The sequence below is a fragment of the Empidonax traillii genome, unplaced genomic scaffold (genome assembly GCF_003031625.1).
Source record: "Empidonax traillii isolate 1590-97213 ecotype Southwest subspecies unplaced genomic scaffold, ASM303162v1 scaffold39:size2480183, whole genome shotgun sequence".
NCBI classification, from domain to species: Eukaryota; Metazoa; Chordata; class Aves; order Passeriformes; family Tyrannidae; genus Empidonax; species Empidonax traillii.
The window spans coordinates 227,998-252,820 of record NW_020955232.1 but is presented as its reverse complement, the minus strand read 5'-3'; the positions used below and the strand labels follow the sequence as shown (position 1 = coordinate 252,820).

At 43.9% G+C, this 24,823-nt stretch overlaps 1 protein-coding gene across 2 annotated transcripts; it reads left to right on the top strand.

The window, feature by feature from the left end:
- The first annotated feature begins 1,331 nt into the window (after nt 1-1,331).
- On the top strand, nt 1,332-24,823 carry TECPR1 (tectonin beta-propeller repeat containing 1). Of its 2 annotated transcripts, XM_027878168.1 has the most exons (25): nt 1,332-1,348; nt 3,906-4,138; nt 5,814-5,996; nt 6,483-6,605; nt 7,243-7,368; nt 8,896-9,070; nt 9,167-9,267; nt 10,731-10,832; nt 11,224-11,369; nt 12,172-12,686; nt 13,395-13,540; nt 14,456-14,611; nt 15,139-15,288; nt 15,908-16,065; nt 16,344-16,471; nt 16,715-16,817; nt 17,499-17,595; nt 17,995-18,074; nt 18,375-18,431; nt 19,127-19,301; nt 20,233-20,368; nt 20,665-20,757; nt 21,402-21,508; nt 22,056-22,175; nt 22,839-24,823. In XM_027878168.1, the coding sequence occupies exons 2-25, from the start codon at nt 3,908-3,910 to the stop codon at nt 23,034-23,036; spliced, it is 3,606 nt and encodes a 1,201-aa protein (XP_027733969.1). In that variant the 5' UTR covers nt 1,332-1,348; nt 3,906-3,907; the 3' UTR covers nt 23,037-24,823. The 2 variants fall into 2 exon arrangements, with proteins under 2 accessions (XP_027733969.1, XP_027733970.1); XM_027878169.1 differs by lacking the exons at nt 1,332-1,348; nt 3,906-4,138 and having other exon boundaries at nt 5,843-5,953.

Below are 24,823 nucleotides of genomic sequence, written 5' to 3'. Positions count from 1 at the left end.
CAGAAAATGCTCCTTATGTTCTTCTGCAGTTTAATTCCCATGGAAAACAACTAAAATCCTGTTTCCAACTGCTTCAAATGGCAACTCAATTGATTAAATTGTATCAGAGCCAGAGCCACTACAAATCTTGCAAAGTTGATTTCCTTGGATCTAAACAGCACTTGGTCTCTATAAATATGTTTTGCTCCAATGATCAAATCATCAAAACACTACTAGGGATCTCAAGTCTGTGCAAGGGACCAAACCACAGCAGGGTGAGTCAAGTGTCCAAGGGCTCAGCAGGAAAAGACACAGACAGGATGGTTTTGCCTCACACAGGAATCATTCTGGGGAATTTCATGTGTGCATCAATCCTCACAACCACAACCCTCTGCACATCAAAACCATCTGCAAGCCACAGAACAAGAGCAAGGCAGATTTATTCTCCTTAACCAGCAACTAGAAACTGGGAACTCCTCAGGCAGGATTCACAACAGATCAGCTAGTTCCCTTTGAAAGAGGCCTGAAATGCTTTTCCATCTCCTGTACTGTGCCTGGGAGATATATGAAGGTTTGGGATACCTTCTGGGAATTTTAATGGACAGGCATAGTTGTTGTTGCTAATATTCTTAAATTTGCTATCTTGCTTCAAAATGAACTGGAATGTGATGGCAAAAACTGAGATGTATAAGCAAGTAGTTTTAAAGGGGGGTTATAATTTGTAGTTGGAGTGCAGGTGTGTGGTGTCTCTTCTTAAATACCTCCAGGGATGGTGAATCCACCAGCTCCCTGGGCAGCCCATTCCAATGTCCAGTCATTCTCTCTGTAAAGAACTTCTTCCTAATGTCCCACCTAAACCTCCCCTGGCGCAGCCCAAGACCATGCCCTCTTGTCCTATTGCTGGTTGCCTGGGAGAAGAGACTGATCCCCACCTGGCTACAATGTCCTGTCAGGGAGAGTTGATAAAGTCGCCCCTCTTCCAGGCTGAACAACCCCAGCTGCCTCAGCCCTTCCTCACAGGGCTTCTGCTCCAGACCCTCCACCAGCCTCGTTGCCCTTCCCTGGACACATTTACACACATGGACAAGGTCCCCCCTCAGTCTGCTCGAGGCTGCCCAGGCCCAGCTCCCTCAGCCTTTCCTGGTCAGAGATAATTGCCCATCTCCCCGCAGTTTCCAGCAGGATCCTCCCGGTGTTTCCCCGCGGACCCGGAGCCGCCTCCCGGAGCCGCCCCCGCCGCTCCCGCCGTGACGCGCGGGGCCCGCGCCAATGGCGGCGGCGCTCGGGCCCGCTGTGGGCGCGGCGCTGCCGGGCCGCGGCTCCGCGGGGCCGCCCTGACCGGGCCGGGGCGCGGCGGCGGGACAGGCAGGTGAGGGGCGAGCCCGGGGGCCGGGCGGTGCCGCGGTGGGGCGGGCAGGGCAGGGCAGGGCAGGGCAGGGGGGAGGTCGGGCCGCCGTCACCGCGCCCTGCGCAGCCCCCGCCGCCCTCCCCGGCGGCTCCAGCGCTGGCGGAGCCCTGGGGAGGTGCCGGTGCCCCCGCACAGCCCACCGGGGGAGGCGTGCGGGGCGTTCGGGGGTCGCCACCGGAGCTCCGCGCCCGCCTCCTGCCGCAGCCAGCGGGGAGCGGGGGCTGTGCCCGGCCCGGGGCCGCTCCCAGGCCGGTTCCGCCCGCCCCGGCCCCGCGGAGGCGGCGCCGCAGCCCCGCACGGCTCCTAAGCCGATCCGGCCTTAATGCCCGGCCGGGAGGGCCCGTGCGGGGCTGCCGGGCGGTGTCCGCGCCTCGTGGGGTTTGTGGGGCGCGGTGAGAGCCCCGCGGGTGCAGAGCGGTGCGGCCGTGGCTGTGCGGGGGTATCGAGGATAAATCTGTGCGCGCTGTGCCCTGGAACGCGGGGAATCCTGTGCTGGTGGTGGTTCGCATTACCCCACAGACACGGCCCCTCTCTCCTGGGGAACCTCACTGCTTTTATAACGTGGAAGGAGTTGGGATGTTTTCCTTGAATTCTGTAGCCATCAGTGTTATGCCAGGCAACCGGAAATTTTAATTAACAATGTATCATCTTTGCATAAGTAGTTTTAGTTCTCTCAGAAATTGCCTGGCTGAGCTGCGGGATGAGGAATAATTTAGCAGATCTGATTTTTTTTCCAGTCCCCTGAGAGTACTTGACAACTTCTGCCTTCATTGAAATGCATGTGAGCCACAAGCACTGAGCATCCTTCAAAATTGAGCAGCATTTCTCTTTATCTTCTGCAGCACAGCCAGTGCAAGGGGCCTAGAGTGAAGTCTTAGAAGTTTGTAATCCCACATGCATTTGGGATTTTCCCATAATTCTCCAAGCACTCTGTCTCTAAAGTTTATATGTAAGAATATGCAGAAACTCTCACTTGTCTTGGCTTCCTTGATTATGGTAAATGGCTAGTCCAAGAGCAGACACCTTCATAGTCCCAGCAACAATGAGGGGAAAAAGGTCAAAACTAGAGGATTTGTCTTAGTTATGCTACAAATAATAGGAAAATTTTGCTCATGACCTTCTCCTTGTTCACTCATTCCCCTCGTATCACTTGTTCTCTTCCACTATACATTCTCTTCTCACTGTTACTTGTTATTCACCTGTTGGATCCAGGTTTTTAGGTGCTTAGCAGGAGCAGTCCTAGGAATCAAAGAATTCTGAACCATTCCCCCTGGGATGCCATGGGAATTTACTGTGCTGTTGTTTGACACTGACCAAGCTGGTTCAGATTCTCTGCAGTTTCACCTCTGCCATTCACATCCACAGGACAAGTCAGTCCCTCTGTACCAGCACTTCTATCAGTCAGAAAGCTGGCAGGCAACTCTCCTTAGGCTCTTGTGTTGAAAGCACAATTGCCATTTGACAACAAAGCAGTAGTGTTCCACTCTGACTCCAAGCAAGAATTCCTCTTTATTTTCATTGTGTTGGATCTGAGTCCTTTTTTCTACCTTTCCCCTCCCGGTCCCCTGCTGTGTAGTTAAAGGAACTGAAGGCAAAGTTCAAAATACTCCTCAGTAGTTCTGAGTGTCAGAAACACAGAACAACGAGAATCTGTCTGTTTTGATGGCACCCAGAAGGCCAAGTGACAAAAATACCGTGGCCTGTCTTGACTTCTGAAAGGACTGGCCTCACGTAAAAGTCTGACCCCTCCCTGAAGGGCAGGGCTGCAGTGACCAGAAAATGACAGGTTATTATGTGATAGAACTGGAATGGAACTCAGCCAGGTGTCTGCTGTGAAGCCATAAGTGTTCATAAATATCACATCTATGGGTATTGAAGATCCGATCCCAAAGTGGTTTTGGAATCCTGGTACAAAATGCTTTGGAAAGAGGTTTCCTGACAGGAGTAGGCAATATGTCCATGGATTAAAGCTAGATGTGTGCTTACAGAGAAGCTCCCTTTCTGCTCCCTTTCTGCTCCCTTTCTGCTCTCCATCTCTGCTTTTGGACCTCAGAAATTTGTTGCTTACACTGAGAGGAGGCTGAGAAGGAGGTACTGTGGGATATCAGGGCTTTGTGGCGCTGAGGTTAGCGGGGTGTGTAGCACCACCAGCATCACCAGATCTTGGGAGTGGAGCTGCCTGCTAGGAAATGGTCTGTGCTACTTAGCTCAGAGCTGAGTTCTGTCCCCAACCTGCCAAAGCTGTCCCAGTCGTGTTGTGACCTCCTGTAGGATGGACAGTACTGGACTGGTAGCAAGGTTTTTCATGTGGCTTTTCAGAGCCATCTAAGAGGTGTGACTGCACAGCTCTGACAAAGACATCTGGCTGCCAGCTTTGCACAGGCTCTTCTGAAAAATCATCCCCTACCTCTTTATTTAATTTGACTGATGATGGCTCAAAGCAGGACTGATCTGCAGCAGCTTCAAGATCCATTTTTAAACCCATCGTTTCCATTAATACCTTCTTTTTGCCTTTCAGATATGGCCATGCCCAGTTCCCTTCTGTGGGCTGTTGACATTTTTGGGAGGGTTTACACCCTGTCTACTGTTGGCCAGTACTGGGAGCTCTGCAAGGACACACAGCTGGAATTCAAGCGGGTGTCTGCTGTCAAACAGTGCTGCTGGGGAATAGCCTGTGATCACCAGGTGTACACCTACGTGTTCTCAGGGGATGTTCCCATCAGGTACCAGGAGGAAACCTATGAGAACCAGGTATGACAGGTTGTGGTACCACCACACACGTGGCAGAAAGGGCAAATCCCTGCATCAGATGTCTTGGCATGCTTTCCTCACAGGAGGACTGATCAGTTTTATTTGTTTGCACTTTTCACCTGAAGTTTCTGAAGAGGATACATGTGCCAAATAGCTGGTTTATTCTTTTCATATTTAAATTCCCAAAGGAGTTTTACTTTCCCGCTTTTAGCAAAAGCAGTGCCAGTGTGAGCCATTTCAGACTGGAACATTCACCCTTTTCACTGCGTGGTTTCCTTTCCTTAGTGACAAATACACAATTCCCTTAAGAAAATGCCCAGTGAAACTTCCAGGCAGCAAAGATACATTTTTACTTATCAAAGATACACTATCTTATATAAGTCTTAAGAAAATGCTGGGTTTTTAGTGTTTCAACCACTTCTCTAATAAAGGCATGACTTTCCATTGAAGTACATTTCCAGCTTTTTTTGCATAGAAGTGTTAAGATGATCCTCCCTACATGGTGTACTTCAAAGTAATATCTTTAAAACAGTATTTGAAGGAAATTTATTAATTTTTTTTAAGTTAACCAGAAGTTATTTGAGAAAAAAAGATGAGCACATTTTCTAGAGTGTATTTTCTCTCTTGAGCACATTGCTTTACTTTCTAATGGACAATGGGATAAATATAAACTGAGAAAAGACATTAACTTATTGCATGGGTAAAAATACAGCAAAATAATTGTATACATTATTTAATATTGATACAACTTTTCAGCCATTTAAGAAGGTTCCTTTTATTGTGTAAACATGTTCTTTAAAAACGCAAAACTTAAAATTTTGTTATTTTAAAACTTTTGTTTTGTTTGTTCTAGGCTATGAAAAATGGAAAACAAAATGCTAGAAAGCCCAAAAGGAAACGTTCTACAAGAGCTAACAAGGACAAAATTAAAGTCAAGTAGTTTACAGATAATGTGCAACTTAGCTATATTCCTAGTAAAAGTAAATAATGCTTTGTGTAAAAATGATAGAAGGATTTTGAACCACTCATTTTCCACGTGCCCTAAAATGTAAGACAGCATTACTCGATAGATTTTGTCAGTATTTCTACAGTATGTAGGAGTGTGGGGAAAAAATAAAAATGACAGCTGTATTGGTGAAAATCCTCATGTTATTTGTACTGCTATTGATTCAAGCCAGATTAGGGGAAAAAACCCTCTGGTGTAACATGAGATACAGGAGAGATTTGCTAATAGTTATCTTGCCACAGTTTCTGGCACAGAGGCAATGCTATTTTTCTACTACAGACAAGATATTAATCATCTTTGTCCAGGGTGTAGATTAGAGATCCCAAGGCCATCTAATGCAGCAGTGTCATGGTGCCATACATCACCAAAGGAAAAAGCACTGTTAGGGGTAAAACAGATCATCAGGTGCTCCTATTTGTGGAGCCAAAGAGGACTTGGTTGGGACCAGCTCTGTAGTCAGCCCTGCTTTGAGACTGAAAGTCTCCAAGTCTCTTCCTAAAAAGGCCGTGTTAAAGAGGGGCTCACAGAGGGAACGCTTTCTCATTCACCCCAGGAATTTATTCCTCTTCTACTGCAAAAAATAAGAACTGTGTCTTTTATGACTCCCTGTAGCTGTCCAATGAGATGATGTGATCTCCAGTAAAATCCTTTATTTATTATTTCTGGCAGCGCTGGAATCCAGTTGGTGGCTTTTGTGAGAAATTACTGCCCAGTGACCGCTGGCAGTGGAGTGATGTGAGCGGGCTAAAACATCAGCAGCTCGATAGTTTCACACTGCCTTCTCCACACTGGGAGTGGGAGTCTGACTGGTATGTGGATGAAAATATTGGAGGGGAACCAACAGAGAAAGGGGTAGGTGAACAATACCAAAAAGAGATCTGTTCTGGGAATCCTTAGTCTGTAAAATAAAAGACACTTTTATAGAAGTGTAAAAATAAACTTCCCGTAGATACTTCTTCCTTGGAAATAGCTCAACTCTTAATACAGCACAAGGAAGGATCTTGTTTGAAAGCTTTTGAAGTCCATAGGAGCTTCCATGGAAGCTTTTTTTCCTTTGATCAGGCCACGAAATGCTGGCAACTGAATGCCATTGTTATTTAAGATCTTTACTGTAAAACAAGCAAAATGTTTTACTGTGTCTTGTTTGTTCTGTGTGTATCATGCAGAGGAATTTGGGATGATTCATAAATCATCCATGGAATTAGCTGATCTGTTAATCAGGGCTCTTGAGACACACACAGTAACTTGTGCTGTGACTCTTGTGCAGAATTGCTCTGAGTTCTGATTTCAAGCTTTCCCTTGATCCCATATTTCATGCAGGAAAACCTCTGTTTGCAGGGCTGGACTTACGCCATTGACTTCCCCAGCACCTACACAAAGGATAAGAAATGGAATTCCTGTGTGCGGCGCAGGCGGTGGATCAGATACCGGAGATACAAATCCCGGGATGTTTGGGCAAAGGTTCTGGATACCTTTCAAATACTAAATAAACTGGTTTTTGGAAATGATCAATTATAAGCGCAGGGAAGTTAATTTTTTATTACTTCTTTGGAGGCTGGAACTGGATTCCTTGACTTCCAGCTTGCTATTCTTATGGAAGGCTGGGGTTTTTCATAGAAACCTGTAGTAATAAGGTGCCAGATCTCATAGTGATGCAATTGGAGATGGATGCTTAACTCCACTGCAAATTTCAGACCAGCTTTTTAACTTCCTTTGGTTGCTTGACAAAGCACTCTCATTTGAGGTGGCACCTGCCTGGCATCTTTCACCAGCTCTGTCCTTTATCTGTATGAATAATTCATTAATAATTAATTGTTATTTTCTTCTAAGACCATACAAAAATTGTAATTTATGATGTTTCAGCTTTCCAATTCTGTATGCACTGGAAAAATTTCCTTTAGGTAGGGTACAAAACACAGCCTTCTTCGTGCTGCTCCAGCAGCGTTTCCCCTCTCTCTGCTTGTAACACCCTTGAACGAGAGGGAGAATCTCCATGCTCAGCCAACTTAGGAAGTGATACATAAACCAATCTGCAAGACACAAGTTAGGCCACACGTGCAGTGTCTCCTCTTCTCAGTTTTCCTTCCCTTTGCCTCAGATCATGTCACGTGATGATCCAGAGCAGCTGCCAGACCCTTTCAATGACATCTCCATCGGAGGGTGGGAAATCACCGACGAGCCTCTCGGCCGCTTGTCAGTGTGGGCAGTTTCTTTACAAGGAAGGGTATGTGTGTGTTCCCTGTGTTTTCTGACACAGATTGCTAATGGAAAGGAGTTAAATACTTTTAAAGGAGGGCAGGTTTGTTATTGTCTTATGTCGGTAATGAAATACGCTGTTTGTGCATCTGGCAGAGGATGAAAAGCTGCTTTGGGGCTACATTATGTAACAACTTGTGTTGTAAATGGAAAGGCTTAAGTATCTCATCGAAGTGCTGTTCTATGGATTCCTTAAACCTCTAGGAACAGGTGAATCTTAAAACTTGGGCTGAGTAATGTCTTATATCCTGAAAAATTGCCCAGAGTGTTGACGATGGCACTGGTAACCAAGAGAAAGGGCCTTAAAACCTGACAGAGATGCAAAGCACTGTGCTGTGTCTCTGTGGTGGAGAGACAGGAATAATTCAGGAGTTTACAAAATTGTTTTCTGAGACTTGTTGATCAGAAAGTGTTCATCTCCTGGCTTGGTGATGTGGTACCCAACTCTGAAATGTTTTCAGTTTGTTTTCTATTGAAAACTACACATCTTTCATGATTGTTTTTGTTGGGTTTAGGCCTACCATGAGATGTTGGGTTTAGGCCTACCTCTCCTCTTTTGCTCAGTGCTGTAAAGATTTGACTCTTGCTTTCCTTCCTTCATCCTTAGAGCTTGTATCTGACACTGCTTTATCTCTAGACATTTTCTAACTTGTGGTCTCACAGGGCAGTTTGTAATACTTTTAACAGATAGCTTGAGCTTTCAGTCACACTTGGCACTGCCTGGAGAGGCAAGCAATCTTGGTTAAATTGTTTAAAATAAAATTCTCATGCATCATACTTTCCAGTAGTACGTGACAAGCATCCCAGTCTACAGCTTACTTAACTGCCATTGGAAAATGCTTTCATTTCCCAAGTAAAAGTCACCAGAGAAATAAAGTATTTCTAAAAATGAGGATTTAACACTCAGCAGTCATGTTGTGGAGTGCTCATGTGACTGCCACAGGATGCTTTCTGTGTTTGACCTTCCTAATTTGACTGTGAACAATAGAGAAGTGCACAGTCCAAGGCTGGCAAAAGGCTGGAAGGCACTGCAGGCTGCACAGAGAATGAGATTTTTTTCCCCATATTGTGGCAAGTTCTGTTCAGTGAAAGGGAGGTCAGGCTGTCAGCCAACAGAAACATTTTTGTGTTATATATTTGTTCATTCCTGGTTTATATAACATGCCCTGGAATACACTGAAGTGGTTTAAATGTTGAAATACACGCAGGACTTGTAGCAATAGGTTTCTGTACCCAATCCAGATTCGATTCCATGATAAAAGCAGCTCTGTAGAACAGCCTCCTCCCTTAGTACATAAGGAAATAGCTTCAACTGCATAATCAACATCAAAAAGTACCTTTAAAGGTCAGAGTGCCATACGCTACGTAAAAACATCCCGTTGTTAAAGGAGGACTGTTCCTTCCAGTTTGTCTTTATGCTTCTCTCAATGGTTTCATTGTTATAGTGATATTTTGCCTGGGTTCATTCATTTCTGCTTTTTTCAAACTTGTCTAGGTATGGTACAGAGAAAATGTCTGCCACCACAATCCAGAAGGTTCCACGTGGTCCTTAATCAGCACTCCTGGTGAAGTTGTTCAGATCAGCTGTGGACCCTACGACCTCCTTTGGGCAACTCTTTGGGAAGGGCAAGCTATTGTGAGAGAAGGAATTGATAGGAATAACCCTCAAGGTAAAGTTTGTTAAATTTAGCTGGAAACCCCTTTGATTTGCATAGTGGTGAATAAAAAACTAACCTACAATGCCTCCTGGCTTTTGTTTCTTGCAGGAATGTCCTGGAGTATTGTGGAGTCTCCAAGCTCTGAAAATGGGATTATGCACGTCTCTGTGGGTGTTGATGTGGTGTGGTGTGTTACAAAGGATAGAAAAGTAAGAGGGGTCATGATCTGCTTCTGCTTTTTTCTTGCCTTTTCCTGTCTGCTTTTCCCAAACAGGAGTCCTTGCACAAGAAGTGTTGGCGATTTGGACTCTCTATCCCCATGGTTTGGGGAATTCTGGTTCCCCTTGCTGTTATGGGAATGCTCTATGGTTTATGATAGATACAGTTGAATGTAATTTAAGGAAGATTTTCTACTTTTCTCTTAGAAGGAATTTTCTAAACCCAGCTCAGACAGATGTGGCAGATGGGCGGGAATGTTGCTGGGGATGTAATAAGGGGTCTACTTTTAGGGGATTTTAAACATTAAAATGGAAGGGATCCTGCTGCTCAGTCTTGTTCCCACATGGGCTGAAGATTGCATCAAAAGCAGCATGAGGAATATTTTTATTTACACTTTCCTGTACGATGCTATTTTTTTTATCTTCCTACTCCAGCTGTTCTCTCTTGATCAACCTTTTAACATAGGGGGGGTTGTATTTATTAGGTGAGATATCTGTTATGTGGATGTGTGATTACTTTCCTACTGGGGTTTTAACTTAAAATCACAGAAAGTGTCAACTTGGAAAGGACCTCTAAGGATCACCAAATCCAACTCCCTACCCCATACAGGGAGTCCTGAAAGTCGGGAAGAATACTGGAATACTCTAATGTTAGAGTGCTCTTGTGCTGATTGCAATCAAACCCTTTCATCCTGAATTCAAACCCATCATGAACCCTGTGCATGTGCAGCAGTTGTGCTGAGTTTCTCTGGTTTAATGAGTCACTGCTTGTCAGCTGAGCCATGGCAACAGACTGTGCCCAGCCTGCTCCATCTGCCACAGAAATCCACTGTAAGAAATGGAGATGAGCTGGTGTGTTTTCCTCCAGATCTGCCACAGGACAGTCAAGTGTACTGATGGTATTGCGTTTAACCAGCACTTCTAAAGGAGTAGATTGTCACTATATGACTGTACTACATACAGAGGGAAATTTTTTCAGGTAGCCAGCCCACAGACACTCTCAGATTGATAAGACTTGATCTAAGGGGGGATAATTTAAAGAACTGTACCACAAAAAGGATCCCTCTGACAGTTCCCTCTGTCAGGCCTGTTTCTACAGTTTGAACACCAGAGCACTAGTTAGAAGGCCATTCAGAATGATCAAAAATAGCCTACAGCTGATACATAATAGAAAGCAGAGAAACCAACTCTGTCACAGGAAGTCGTACCAAAAAACTTTCCAGTGTGCTCTTCTGGCTGTAGCTGGACACACAGTGTGGGTATTATTAAGATAATTGCTTTATCTTTATCTGATGAAGAATCAAGGAAGTAATTGAATTCTTAAGACAATGCAGTAAATCAGTATTAGAGATTAAGACTAATCCACTAAAGAAACTAAATTCCATCTGTCTGCTTGCTAATGCAGAAGGAACAAAATTTAGACTTTTCTGTTGTTGTTGTTGTTGTTGTTGTAGGTGTGGTTTAGAAGAGGAGTGAACTCACATAATCCCTGTGGGACAAGCTGGATTGAAATGGTTGGAGAAATGATGATGGTAACTGTAGGCTTAAATAACCAGGTAAGAGAGCTGCATACCAGCTGTGGGGATATTTACTTTCCCCTTTGTTCAGGCACCGTTCCCATGTGGCAAGGACTGTCAGCAGTGCCAGTAGGGCTGGCTGAGCAAGAGATCCATGGGCTTGGACTGCTAGGGAGGAAAGAGTGGCTGAATTCTGCACCAGGAGATAACAGTCAGCTTGTGTCTTGGATGGCACAGGGAGGTGCAGACAGTTCTCTCTTGAAGGTACAGAATTTTGTACTGCATCTGGAGTATCAGCATTAAGGAAGAACACAAAAGGAAAATGCTGTGTCCAGCAGCTGAATTCTGCACCACTACACCATTTTTGTAACTGGTATCTACGGCATTCCAAACGATTTCCCTCACCAAGCCCTTTCCTGTCCTTCCCTAGGTCTGGGGAATTGGCTGTGATGACAGAGCAATTTATTTCCGTCAAGGTGTCACACCAAGTGAGCTCAGTGGGAAGACGTGGAAGGCAATTGTGTCTGGCCGAGAGAGTGACAGATCCCAGAGCGGGAGCTCAACAAGTCTGCTCAGGTACCAAGGGAAATACCTGCCTGAGACTCTGTGCACCCAGAGTTTCTGTGCTGGGAGATATTTCTTTACATTCAAGTGGTACAGACAGGGAGGAGCAGGGAAGGCATCTCCAATCATTATGTCTACCAAAAGGCATGTGCATTTTTTGCCATTAAAATTAACAATAAGCACCAGTTATTGGACTCAGAGTAGAAACTGAAGCTCCCACGTTGGATTTCACTGCATGTTTGCAGTAAAGCATGTTCCTCTGGGCTTTACCACCACCATCTGAAACTAGTCTCTAAGAAGAAGAAATGTCATCTGGGAAATATCATAAAGGAGTGTCAGCTCTACTTAGGAATTACCCTTCCTGAGTGTCACTGTACATTCCTTTTCCTTGAGAGATTAAATCAGTTACTCCCTGCTGGCCTATGGGCTGTGCAAGACATGCCAGTGGATCTGAGAGTGCTGCAGAAGCTACTTTGAGTCAGTGTGTGCTGAGAAGGCCTCTCTAGCCAAGGCAAATCATAATAATGAGCTTTGAAAAATCCTACTTGTTTTTTCATATTCAGAAAACGTAGTGTTGCTTCAATGTTTTCCTCAGAGTTGTAGGCAGTCAACACCACTGATTGTTTGAAAAGATCAGTGAAATTCCTTCCTGTGGTTCAGATTTATTAGACTGGTCTGCCAGATTTGTGGTGAACTCTTTCCCTTGATAACAAAAAAAGAAGTCTGCTGTTTCTCTGTGTGTCTGTGGTCTAAGGCCTGTGGTAATTAACGATGCTTTGGATGATAGTCAGTTAATTATCTATTTGTCCTTCAGTGCTGGCTGTTTCTTTACCGATGACATTCAGACCCAAACAAACGCCGTCATTCAGGGTGATGCAGACACTTCCTCTGACACAGAGCTGCCCATGAACCCTGCCAGCACTGCCCCAGTGGGAGCTGCATCCAGCAGCAGTGGGAACAGCACGGGCAGCCAGACAGAAACACCTGCAAACCTCCCTGCAGACCCTCTGGACTCTGAGCAAGGAGAAGCCGCTGCTGCTTCAACAAGCCATGAGAAAGCTGATCTTGAAACCCACAAACCTGCTGCAAGCCCAAATCCTTCTGCAGAGCTGCAGTGGACCAACATCGACTTGAAGGAGGCCCAGAAGCAGCCAGTGCTCCCCGTCAGCAGCTTCGCAGACACCGCCAGCCTGTCCTCCCTGGGCGCGTTCCCGGCGGGAGCCGAGGAGCAGTTCGGAGCTGATGAGCACCCACTGTGGGCCTGGGTGTCTGGGGGAGGCTGCCTGGTGGATCTGCACAGCCCACTCAAGTGGTTCACTGCTCCATCAGGTACTACCCAGTCACCACAGCACAGCCTAGTTCCCAGGCACAGGCCAATAAGCTCTTTAAGACAAATGTAGGTTTGGGGTTTTTTTGGAATGAAGCCATGGTGAAAGATTTGTGATAACCCACTTACTGCAGTTTGTTAATGGGCTCCATGTCTGAGCAGGGTGCTGCAGTATTTAGCTGTAAAGCACTTTGGGCTTGAGATATATAAATTAAAAGTGATATTTGCTCTGAGTTTCCTAAGAATTCTGTAAAATAATCTCTTCTGGATCTACATCTCATTTTTAATTGTACTGAAACTGCAACTTCTGGAAAAACTCATATCCCTGAATAGTAACAGGAAGCAGTGAAAAGGGCTCTCTTGAGAGATGCAGATGCCAATAAGTCACTCCTGCCATTGCTACTGAGACAGCAGTCAGAGACAGAAGTTACACACAGGCATTGTGAGTGTGAGCCCAGATGATAAATGGGTGGCATTAGAATTTAGATTCTTGACAGACAGTGAAATATAACCACGTTTTCAAAAGAAACTGTGAACTGTGGCACCCCAGTATGTAACAAGTGGAACTCTAAATGCTTTGTATCACCTCATTATCTTGCAGTTCAGTGACAAAATTCCCATTTTGCCAGGTTATGGCTTGGAAAGATTTTTACCTTTTACAGAGCTGTGTTCAAAGCTGCCTGGAGTTTACTGGTTTGGTTCTGCTCTAGGTTTGTCATGCTCTGTGCAGTCCCTGTCCCTGTCCATCACCCCAGCTCAGACAGCAGCCTGGAGGAAGCAGATTTTCCAGCAGCTCAGTGAAAGGACAAAGAGGGAACTGGAGAATTTCAGGCACTACGAGCAGGCCATTGAGCAGGTGAGCAGTGGGGACACATCTCTTGTCTTCTGACACGTGATTTGAACTTACTCTCAGCTTCATATTCTTGCCCCTATTCCTGTCTATGACAGCTTTCCTGGATTATTACTGTCTGAGCTCCCTGTGGGAAATTAACAGCTTGTCAAACAAGGAACAGCAATCTCCCTCTAAAAACATTGTCAGATAGTTTTGTATGGGAACAAACAAATTGGTCAGCATTATTTGAGTGCTCTGAAACCTCAAATCCTCAGAGAAATGTTTGCAACAGCACACATTGTATGGATTATTCCACCACAAAATGAGGCTTCTTAATTGAAACACTGACTCAAGAAGGTGAACTTTCCTCTCTGTGGCCATTAAAAGATTAATTTAACCTGCATAAATAAAACAATGGTGCAAACGTCAATGGCAGTTCTTAAATAGCAGCACTTTTGTTTGATGTTCCCTTTGTTATGGCTCCTTGGCTGTTTTTCAGATTCATTCACATTTTTGGTCCCTTCATTGCTAATTGCCACATGACATCTGGAATTCATTTGATTAAAAAACACTTGTAGCCCAGGGGTTTAATCGAGTTTAAAAAGATTATGTCAAAAGCCTTTAAACTCCAAATAGAGGTTGTGTTATAACAGGAGCACAGTGGAGTTCATTAGTACCTGTGTGCTGCTGCATTCTTGCAGAGGTACAATGTAAAGACAGAAAATACTGTTGCACACGTGCTGTTACAGTGCCCCTCAATCCATTTCTGTGAGTTTTCATTTTGCCTTCAGCTTTGGAATACTCTGTGTCAGAATTAACTGATATGATACAGATTAACCTTCAGCAGAGATAACTTGTGGCAGCAAACAATAGTACTTGGGAGAAAGAAAAAGATTTACAGAGTTTCCTTAACCCTGTAAATTTGTGTTTGCCTTGCAGTCAGTTTGGGTTAAAACTGGAGCCTTGCAGTGGTGGAGGAATTGGAAGCCTCATAAGTGGATGGATGTTCGAGTGGCACTTGAGCAGTTCACGGGGAGCGACGGGATGCGTGACAGCATCCTCTTCATCTACTACATGTACCACGAGGAGAAAAAGGTGTGTTCAGCCTGGGACCCTTGAGAGAGCTGCTTTTGGCAAAGGGAAACCTCTGAAGGGAAATCAGCTTTCATAAAGGAGGCAAACTGTGGCACTCTGATGTTCTGAGCTTTGGGAGCCGATTCAAAGGCAGCCCCGGGTACCAGCAAACCACAGGCTTTTCTGAGCTGCAGCTCTGCCAGTGCTACAGCAGAAATACCCAGTCAGCAACCACCCACACTGCTTAAACCATCAGTTCTGCACTAATTAGGAGTTCTGTTGGAAGCTCAAAATGTTCTTGATTGTGAAGAAAGAGCCAGGTTTGGCTGGCCAGAGTCTTCACAAAGAGGGGTAATGCCTACAGGCAATGGGAATCCAAGGAAGTGCAGGACTGGAAATTGAGCCCCATTCCTTCTGCACCAAGAGTCGATTCTTTAACATCTTTGGCAGGAGTGCCTTGTTTGGAGTCCTGAAGAGCAAAAATACTGGCTCTGAGGAAGCTTTATCTGAGTTTGCCTTGGTGACAGTTTTTTTTTCTCTTGTCTTAGTACATCCACGTGTTCCTGAATGAAGTGACTATTATAGTGGAAGTGCTGAATGAAGCCAAACACTCCTTTGCACTGTACACACCTGAGAGGACGAAGCAGCGATGGCCAATCCGCCTGGCAGCCACAACAGAGCAAGAAATGCATGACTGGGTAATTCTGAGAACCTTTCATTTCAAACTGACAATATCTGCAAGAAAGCATAAAAGCTACTCTCTGAAATCCCAGCAGTACATTTGCACTATCCAGGCTACTCATCTGTTTTCAGAGTTTAGGTATTTGAAACATCTGATCAAATTTATTTAGAGGCATCTGGGGCTTGTTATCTCTTCTGGAGTTTGCACATGTGTTGGTGCTGCAGTTATCCACAGCAAAACCAATATTGTTCTTCATTTCCTCTTCATTTCCTCCCTATTTCTGGATATAGATTAGGGTACAAATGAATTAGGAGTTGAATTCAGTTTATTCTTCCACACTGGTAGAAGAACCATTCTCTGGTAGAAAGTCTTACATGCAGGCAGGCAGATACACACTGGAGCAAGGGAAACCTGAAAGGTGCTTCATGCTGATCAGTCCCTGCAAACCACAGTGGCTCCAGTGATTGTGTGATAATTTCTGAACCCCTGAATTCTCATGCCTTAGAGAAAAGACTGCAGATTCACTTTGCTGAGTGAACATGCAAAGGTAAAACTTTGTTTTACAGCACGAAGCATCTATACTTTTGTTCTCACTGTAAATGGAAGCTGTTGGTTCTTTGCTTCTTGTTTTGTAGCTGTCTTTGCTGACCATGTCCTGCTGTGAGAGCAGACGGATTCAGGGCCCTCCCTCTCACCATGCCATTTGGTCAGTCACTTGTAAAGGCGACATCTTTGTCAGTGAGCCAAGTGCTGAGCTGGAGGCCGGACCACAGCTGATGCCCTGTGATCAAATGTAAGAGGTTTCAGAAGCTGTTCTTTCTACATGGGATGCCATCCAGCAAAGAATGTCCTTCCTTTCAATTCAAAAGTGGCTTTGAGGGGCTGTTGGAGTGTACAGCACACTGCAGATGTCTGGCAATGACAGGGTTAATGGCAGCCTTCATATCCACCACTGCACGGCAAGAAATCATATTTTAATTCTTAGATGCTGGAACTGTTGCTGTGATTTCCAAAGCCTTTCTCCCTGAGATCCCAGTGGGGTGGGGTGACACTCTGTCCTCTCTCTGGCAGGTTCTGGCGCCAGGTCGGGGGTCACCTCCGGCTGATCGAGTGCAACAACCGCGGCGTGGTGTGGGGAGTGGGCCACGACCACACGGCCTGGGTGTACACGGGGGGCTACGGAGGGGGCTTCATCCAAGGTAGGGGCTGGGGGGCTCTGGGAGCTCCTTCCTGACTCACCTTCCTGAGTGGGTCAGCTGGGCAGGTGCTTTGTGCTGCCCCTCCTGCAGCCTGACATGTGGGGCTGTGTTGGAAATGAATTGGTATTGCAGGGTCATCTTTTCAGCTTAAGAGTGACATAATGAAATGAAAATGTAGCGTCTTGGAGTCTAAAATGTAGTGTCTTTAGCTTTGCTCTAATCCAAATTATTTATTTCTCACAGGGCTGGCCAGTAGTGCTGATAACATTTATACGCAGTCAGATGTGAAATGTGTTTACATCTATGAGAACCAACGGTGGAACCCAGTCACTGGATACAGCGGCAGGTTATTTAGTCAATTTATTGGATTTATTTAATATAATATTATTACTGCCAAATGAAACAAGGGGTTTGTTCTAGCTTTTTGGCATAGTTAATACAGTTGTTCTATCTTCAGCCTCCTCCAGCACTTATAGTTTACCTGAGATGGCAGGGGCAGTTTTTCTCAATTTTCTAATTTGCAATTATCCATTCAAAATGCATTTGAGGCAAAACACTGCAGATCTGTGCTTTGTGATCGCACAAAGTGTGCCTATTTGCAGTATCTTGCATTATTAAGGCCACACAGTAAAGTTATTAGGATCTGTAAATTCTTACATACTCTGCTAAATACACTGGATCCTTGAACAGTCTATTTGAACAAAAGTATTGAAAATATATATTCACATATATGGTGGTCTGTGCCAGAGAAACTCAGGATTCACCTTCCCATTTTAAATAGTCGTGGGGAATATCACTCTACAGAGAGTTCACATGATCCTCAAGCTTGGTGTAAGTGGAAGCAATTGTACACATTCTTTCCCACTATCCTCATCACTCACATGATATTTCTAAATACAGAGATTAATGTCAGCAGAGTGGTTTGTGTATGGAAGTAGGAAGTTCTACAAAAAGGCTTTTATTCCCTCGCTTTTTAAATTCTCTGTTGTAAATGACCTTGCATTCCTTGTCTGCTGTTCCGCCACAGAGGGCTGCCCACAGACAGATACATGTGGAGTGATGCATCTGGCCTGCAGGAATGCACCAAGATCAACACCAAGCCTCCTTCTCCACAGTGGTCTTGGGTAAATTTTTGTTTGGAAGTTGTTGGTTTTGGTTTTTTTTTTTTATGAAGAAGGCAAGGCTTTAGCAAGTGGGATACAAGACTTGAGTTCAAGCAGCCCAGATTTTCTTCCTGGATTTGCTGTAACATTTAACCTTGTTTTCCCCATTTCACTGGTTATAATCCATAGACAAAAGAATGTTAAGCATCAAGTGGGGTTTTTGTTTAGCAGGACTTAAACTGATCCCTTCTAGCTGAATTAAAAGGACCTGGGAACCTCTGTATGAATATCCATTTCTAGTATCGGGAAGATTTCTAGCAAGTTATTGCACTCAAAAGGTGTGGGGAAACAGCAGAAGAGATTATTTTTATCAGAAATGAGGTGTTGATTGTGCTGGTTATTGTCTCCTCCCGACAACAGGTGTCGGACTGGTACATTGACTTCACTGTGCCGGGCGGGACGGACCGGGAGGGCTGGCAGTACGCAGCAGACTTCCCAGCGTAAGGAAACACCTCCTTCTCCCCAATCCCTACTGAGGTCCTCACTTCATGTCGTTTGCTGGCTTGTTCATTGACTGTGCTTTGCCAGGGACACGACACTGCCGTGATTTCTGCCCTTTTCTGGGCACACTGATCTGTGCCGGGGAGCTCGGGCAGCAAATAGTTAACAAACCATTGTTTTGAGTCTCTTGAAGGCAGGAGATGTGTCTGGGGGCCAGACACTGTCAGTACTCTCAGGCTGGCACTGACACTGGAGCTGCTCTGACATCCTCATGAACACCTTTAAATCTGTTTTGGTAGGTCCTACCACGGGCACAAGACAATGAAAGACTTCGTCCGACGGAGGCGCTGGGCAAGGTGAGGAACTAAGATATAAATAGAAGTTTTGAGTTTGAATGTTAACAGCTCACTGCAAGTCTCCTTTAGTTAGGAGGGGAAGAGTCTGTGATAACAGAGTCTAACATAATTTCCCTAATAGACAGCACTACTTTGTTGCAGTTTCCACAGAAAAAAATACACAAATTCTCAACATGACCAACCAAGATTTTAATTTAGAGCTGCCTTACCTCTGCCTACCTCCAGATGCTACATAGCTTTTTAACAGGCCCCACCAAAAAAGGAAGGGAATGGTAAGGTTATTCCCTTGACCAAGAGAGAGGAAGAATAGAACTGGGTGTAGAGTTCTCTCTGCAGTTGGATTTATTATCTATGCCCAGTGAGTCTGAGAGAACTGGGGAGCAGAGGAGCACAAGTTGCAGACTTTTTGGGTGGTCTTGGTTTTATAAAGTAACTTTAAATAAAACAAAAAAAATCCCAAAATAAAACAAACAAAAAAAACAAACAGAAATTTTTAGAAATCAGTAATAGTTCATAATTCAAAACCTGATGCAAAGCGTGATTGGTTGTTAAAAACCTTTTTCAAATTAAAAATACTAATATCTATTGAAAAGTACTACTTAATGAAAAGACTGGAAGTCAAACAATGGCCTGGGAGACAAAGTCAGTTATAGAAAGTGCATCCTTGTGACAGGTTTGGGTTTTCTCTGCTTCAGAAAATGTAAGATAGTCACCAACGGGCCGTGGCTGGAAGTGCCTCCTGTTACCCTGTGGGACATCTCCGTAATTCCCAGCTCAGATGCAGATGCTGAAGAGGCAGTGGCACTGTGGGCAATCAGTGACAAAGGAGACGTGCTCTGCAGGCTTGGAGTGACGCAGCACAATCCAGCTGTAAGGCTGCCTGTTTGTTTTCCCTGCCCTATTGATGTATTTACTGTCACTGTGCAGGTCCCTATACCCAGCCATGCCCCCTCTCAGAGCACCTGGGTATTTTTTGCCCTTTTATGTCCCAGATCTGCAAGTCCCTGTCCATCAACTGAAGCCTACAGTGCTTCTCTGGCATAATCTACCTTAGCTTGTGCCACATCGCTTGCTGGAGCCTCTCTCAGCTCCTGCCCATCTTCTCAGGAAGCATTTTACTTCCACTCCCTGCACTGATAGCTTAGTTCCTCTTTTTTTTGTCGTCGTTTTTTAAATTGTTGGTAATGTGTGTCCCATTTCAATGATTGGTGAGGGACAGAATTTCTCTAAAGTATGGTTCCAGTCTGGTGACATCAGTCAGAGTTTAACCTTTGGCTTTTCTGGGCCTGGAACTGACTTTATTTAAGGAAGGTGGGTCTGGACAAACCTACAGATTTGACCTTTTTTAATGGACTGGGACAGAAATAATGAGCAAATGTCCAGTAAAGTGTGCAGAAAGGAACAAATGGTCCCAATAACTTCAAAAGGAATATTTATTTCTTACTAATAGACACATGCTGAAACACCAAATTAGGGTGGATATGCACTGATTTTAAGCCATATTTACAACAGGAGGGGGAAATCTAACAATATACTTTACTGGAATTTAGGTGCCTAAAATCCAGTGATTTAAACAAAAAGGCCCTGCTGTAGACCAATTTAGATATTTTCAAAGAGTTGTATACCCAAATATCTTTGGGGATCAGCAACCTTGTTTCAGTTCAGTTGTAAAGTTACTAAGAATTATTCTCCATAATATTCTTCAGTGTATGGGGTATTTTTCCCATTTGGTAACAATCAGTGATATTCTGTCATGGAGCTTTTAACCATTCCTTCACAGTTCATTTCCCATGATTTGTAGGGAGTGTCCTGGCTGCACGTGGGAACAGACCAGCCCTTCATTTCCATCTCAATTGGAGCATTTTACCAAGTGTGGGCCATTGCTAGAGATGGTTCAGCCTTTTATCGGGGCTCGGTGTCTCCCAATAAACCTGCAGGTGAGTCCTGGTGCTTTCTCTTTTGCTCTGCCACAGCTGAAAAAGACCAACCTGTTTCACAGAGACCTTTCCCACAGCTGTGCCAAACACTGCGTACAAATAATGTGATGATTGTAGCAGTTTATTTGCTCTTCACTTGCATGATTTGAAGTGTTAGGTTGTAAAAACGAGCTCGCAAAAACAGATGAAGTGTGATGTCATTCACAGCTTTCTTGCACAGTAATGTAGCATTTTCAAGGCTTCTCATGCATAATTCTGTTTTCTCAGCCTTTAACTCAAGTATTTCTGACCTTCAGGTGACTGTTGGTACCATATTCCTTCACCTCAAAAACAAAAGTTAAAGCAAGTCTCAGTAGGACGAACATCTGTGTTTGTCTTGGATACAAATGGTAAGGATTTTAAAAAATTATTAGTTAAAAAAATGCATCAGTATACACTGGACTGATTTAAAAAGGAGAGGCTAAGTTGGAGCTGGACAGATGATCAGTGGTGATGCTCCAAGAGGAGGAGTATTCTGTACTGAAAGATTTGGAGTGGCAGTGCACTGAAGTACTTGGTGTCTGTTAGAGCTGAGAGTGCCCTGGGAAACAGCAACCCAGCATCTGTGCTGTTCAGGGGGGAAGACACAAATGAAAATTGCATGGCAGGATCTTGCCTGGAACCCCAAATGTACAAAACTGAAGAGGGATATTTACCTGCTGCAAAACCTGGAAATAACCCCATCCTTGCAAGATAAAGCATGAAGTACCTTTTGTAAAAGAAACAAGCCGTTAATACCAGATTTAGAGACCTTCATCTTGTTTGATTTTGTTTTCTAGTGTTCCTTGTATGAACATTTTTCCCCAGGAAATTTTACCAAACAGTATTTGCTGTTTTTCAGAAAGGTTATAATCTGAAGTGGGAAGCTCACACATGAGCCAAAGCCATGATGCATTTCCCTGGGACACAGGAAGACTTACCTGCTGATCTGTTGTGGGTTTTGAAGCACTTCAAACAGCCCCCTGAGCTGTAACCAGCACTGTTTGTTTTCCAGGCAACCTTTGGTACCGCCAGGGAATCACACCGAGCTACCCCCAGGGATCCGCTTGGGATCACGTGTCAAACAACATCCGCAAAATGTCTGTGGGGCCCCTGGACCAGGTGAGGAGGAGGCTCCCTTGGATCTCATTAGTTTAGTAAAAATGATGCATAACATACTTTAGTAGTGAAGTGTCCTTCAAAATTATTTTTGTTTAGCTTTATTCCACAAAGTGTTGGTCTAAATGCTGGGATTGTGAGAGCAAGACCAAATTTGTACCAATGGAATGGTGCTCCAGCCCTTTGCTGTAGAAAGCCTCATGAATTTATTTTTTTTTAACAAGACTATTTATATATTTATATATTTATATATTTATATATATATTTATATATTAATATATTTATAAAAATACTTTTATATTTATATATTATATTATAAATATATAATATTTATATATTATTATATATATACATATATATATATTTCTTGCCAAGTCTTATCTGGCCATGTTTTAATTAGAACGCTGCTCTATAGCTTGGGTGTCTCTCTGCCTAAATTAGAGCAGTTTTGGTCTCATGAAGTGCAAGAGTGATTTATGGAAGTGGTCAACCAGAGCTTTCACATCTGGGAAGAGCAGCACATTTTATTGCCTGTCTTTGCTTTCTTGAGGTCTGGGTGATTGCTGACAAAGTGCAGGGCAGTCACAGTCTGAGCTGTGGGACAGTCTGCCATCGGGTTGGTGTCCAGCCCCTGGAACCCAAAGGCCTCTCCTGGGATTATGGCATTGGGGTAAGTGCTGGGGGCAGGACCCTGCCTGAAATTTGAACATCCAAATGTCCTCGGGCACCCAGAGGAAGGAAAGTGCCCTCCTGCCCAGCTGGTGAGTGTTGGAAAGCTCTCATGAACCTGCAGGAGATTGACCTTGGGTCTTCAGTCAGACTCCTTTATAAGTCAATATAATGGGCTGTGCAGTTACAGCTGGGAAGTTGTTTATTTGCATTTGATGACTGTTCATTTTAAATAGGGAATTTAAAAGTTATAATGGAAAAACTAGTAAAGTAAGGGCCATTTAAAAAGAAAAAGTGGGTTTCTTCCTGGTGTGCACGCAATTATTCCTCATTGCTGTACCCTGAATTATTCTCAAGGTTTCGAGAAAGGCTATTTCAAGGTTTTGCCCCCTTTTAAATTGGTGGAAAACCTGCAGTGGTTCTGCTATAAACCCCTGACCCTACTAATCTCAATTCCTTGTAAGAAAAATAATCCTCAGGTTTAGCAGCTCTGGAGCTCCCTGCCAGGGAGGTCTGCTGTGTTTTGTTTCATTTCACAAGGAGCCTTTTCTCTGATTCCTCCTGAGTAAATAGAACAAAACTGGTGCACACACAGCATCACATCAGCTATTGCACTTGCAGGGTGATGTTTCTCCTTCTGAATTTCTGGCTCCTTGTTTTCCAGGGTGGGTGGGAGCACATCACAGTCAGAGGAAACGCAACAGAAGCATCTCGAGCCGCTGCTCACGACACCTCCGAGGAAAACCACGCAGGGTCAAAGGATTTAGAAGATGAGGAGAGTAAAGGGAAATCAGAACACTCTAAAACCCCTCTGATGGTCAGTGAAGGCCAAGAATTGGACAGAAATGCTGTCAATTGTTAAGCTGTCACCATTTACATGTTGCAAACAAGCAACGGTGAGTGTAAGTGGAAAAGAAGCCAAATGTCCATTGCTTGGAGAGAAACACATGACCTGTCTGTGCTGCTGATGGCTTGGACTGAACTGCACTTTGCAATGGGGTATTTTAAGTACTGAATTCTTCTACTACATCATGTGTAAAATGTGACTTGATGGAACCCATAGTTTTGTCAAAACAGGCAAGGTTTTTTGTAACCACCATGTATTTCTGACCCTTTACCATAGCTGCTACGCCCCATCCAAATGTGAACATCTGCAGATGAACACTACATTGACTTCTTTTCTTTTTTAAATATTACAGTTCCCTACCTTTCTCTCATATTCACACACTGTTCTTCAGATTCCTGTTTGAGCAGAGATGGTGTTGGATTGATCTGAATGAAGGCAAACATCCCTGCTCCTGGTTTGTACCTGCAGAGCTCTGCTCCTCTGGGTGCTGCCTGGGTAAGAGCAGAGCTTGGATCCTGCTCCCATCAGTGAAATCCAATCCTGAACAACTCAGCTCAGGGGGCAGGTACCAGGAAGGGGCAGTTTGTGCTACCTTTGCTCACAGTGAGCAACATCTCACTGGAGAAGTGAACCCACTCCTTGCAGCCAGACTGTGGAGGGAGCACAGTCCTGCTCAGTCTGACTCAGCACTGACATCTGTTCTAAACTGTCACTCCAAAGGGGGGTAAATTGTTTTTTGGCTTCATCTTAACTGGAACTGTGATGCTTGGGGTGTACAGATGCCTCCCTAAAGGGGCTGGAAGGCACCAGACACTCGAGGAGTTAGGCTGTGTTCCAGATCAGAGCAAATTATGCCCTCCTAGTGTCAAACTCAAGAGAAGGTTTAAAATTCTGACTTTACAGTACAAAGGGACTTTTCTGCTCTCAGTGGAGTTTGCCAGTGTAACACTGATGGGGGTTCAGAACTAAGCTCAGCTCTTTGTTTATAGTAAGTTATTTATTCATCCCTTTTTCCAACAGGAAACCACTTTCTATTCTTAAAAAAAAGCTTTTTTCCCCCAAGTTACTTCTAATAATTGGGCAGTTTACATTCATTTTTCCTCTGTGTGTGTGTGACTGTATATGGAGTTATTTTTATATGATGAGCAGTTTGGTGTGGTCTCAGTACTGTATTTGTAGAAGTAAAACTTATGTCTGCACGTATTTAAGGAATATATTTGGTATTTAATGCCAAGGAAAGCACTGTTTCCAAGTCCAAATGTGAATGAAGACTGAAGATGCTTAACTGTTTCAAAATAACCTGTTGATCTTTCCAGTATGTGAGTAGAGATTTTGGATTTATACCTACCTTGTGGGAGAATCATAAATAACATGTTTGCATTAATTACCATTAGAGGTTTTGCATAACTTGCACAGTATCTTGTCCAAATAAATAACTTTATTACATGTATTTTTAGAGAATTATTAGGATTGTATTTTCCCTGCATTGTATCAAAAAGATTTTTTTCCTTTTACTAGTTGGTGTTTACATATCCCAACAATCAACCTGATTGCACACAAGAAGCTTGATAATGTACCTTTGCATTTTTCCCTACATTGCCAAGTTTTACTTACTTTACTGTAAATAGCTGGGTTTAAGTGGAGAAAAAAAAAAGATATGTTTGAGTACTAAGTATTTGCCTTCTAAAATGATTATTGAGAAAATTATTTAATTGAAAATATAATGTCATTGTTGTGGCTAGTTAAAATAAGGAAAAGTGACTTTAAATTAAAGCGATTTTGAAAAATAAAAGTAATTTATC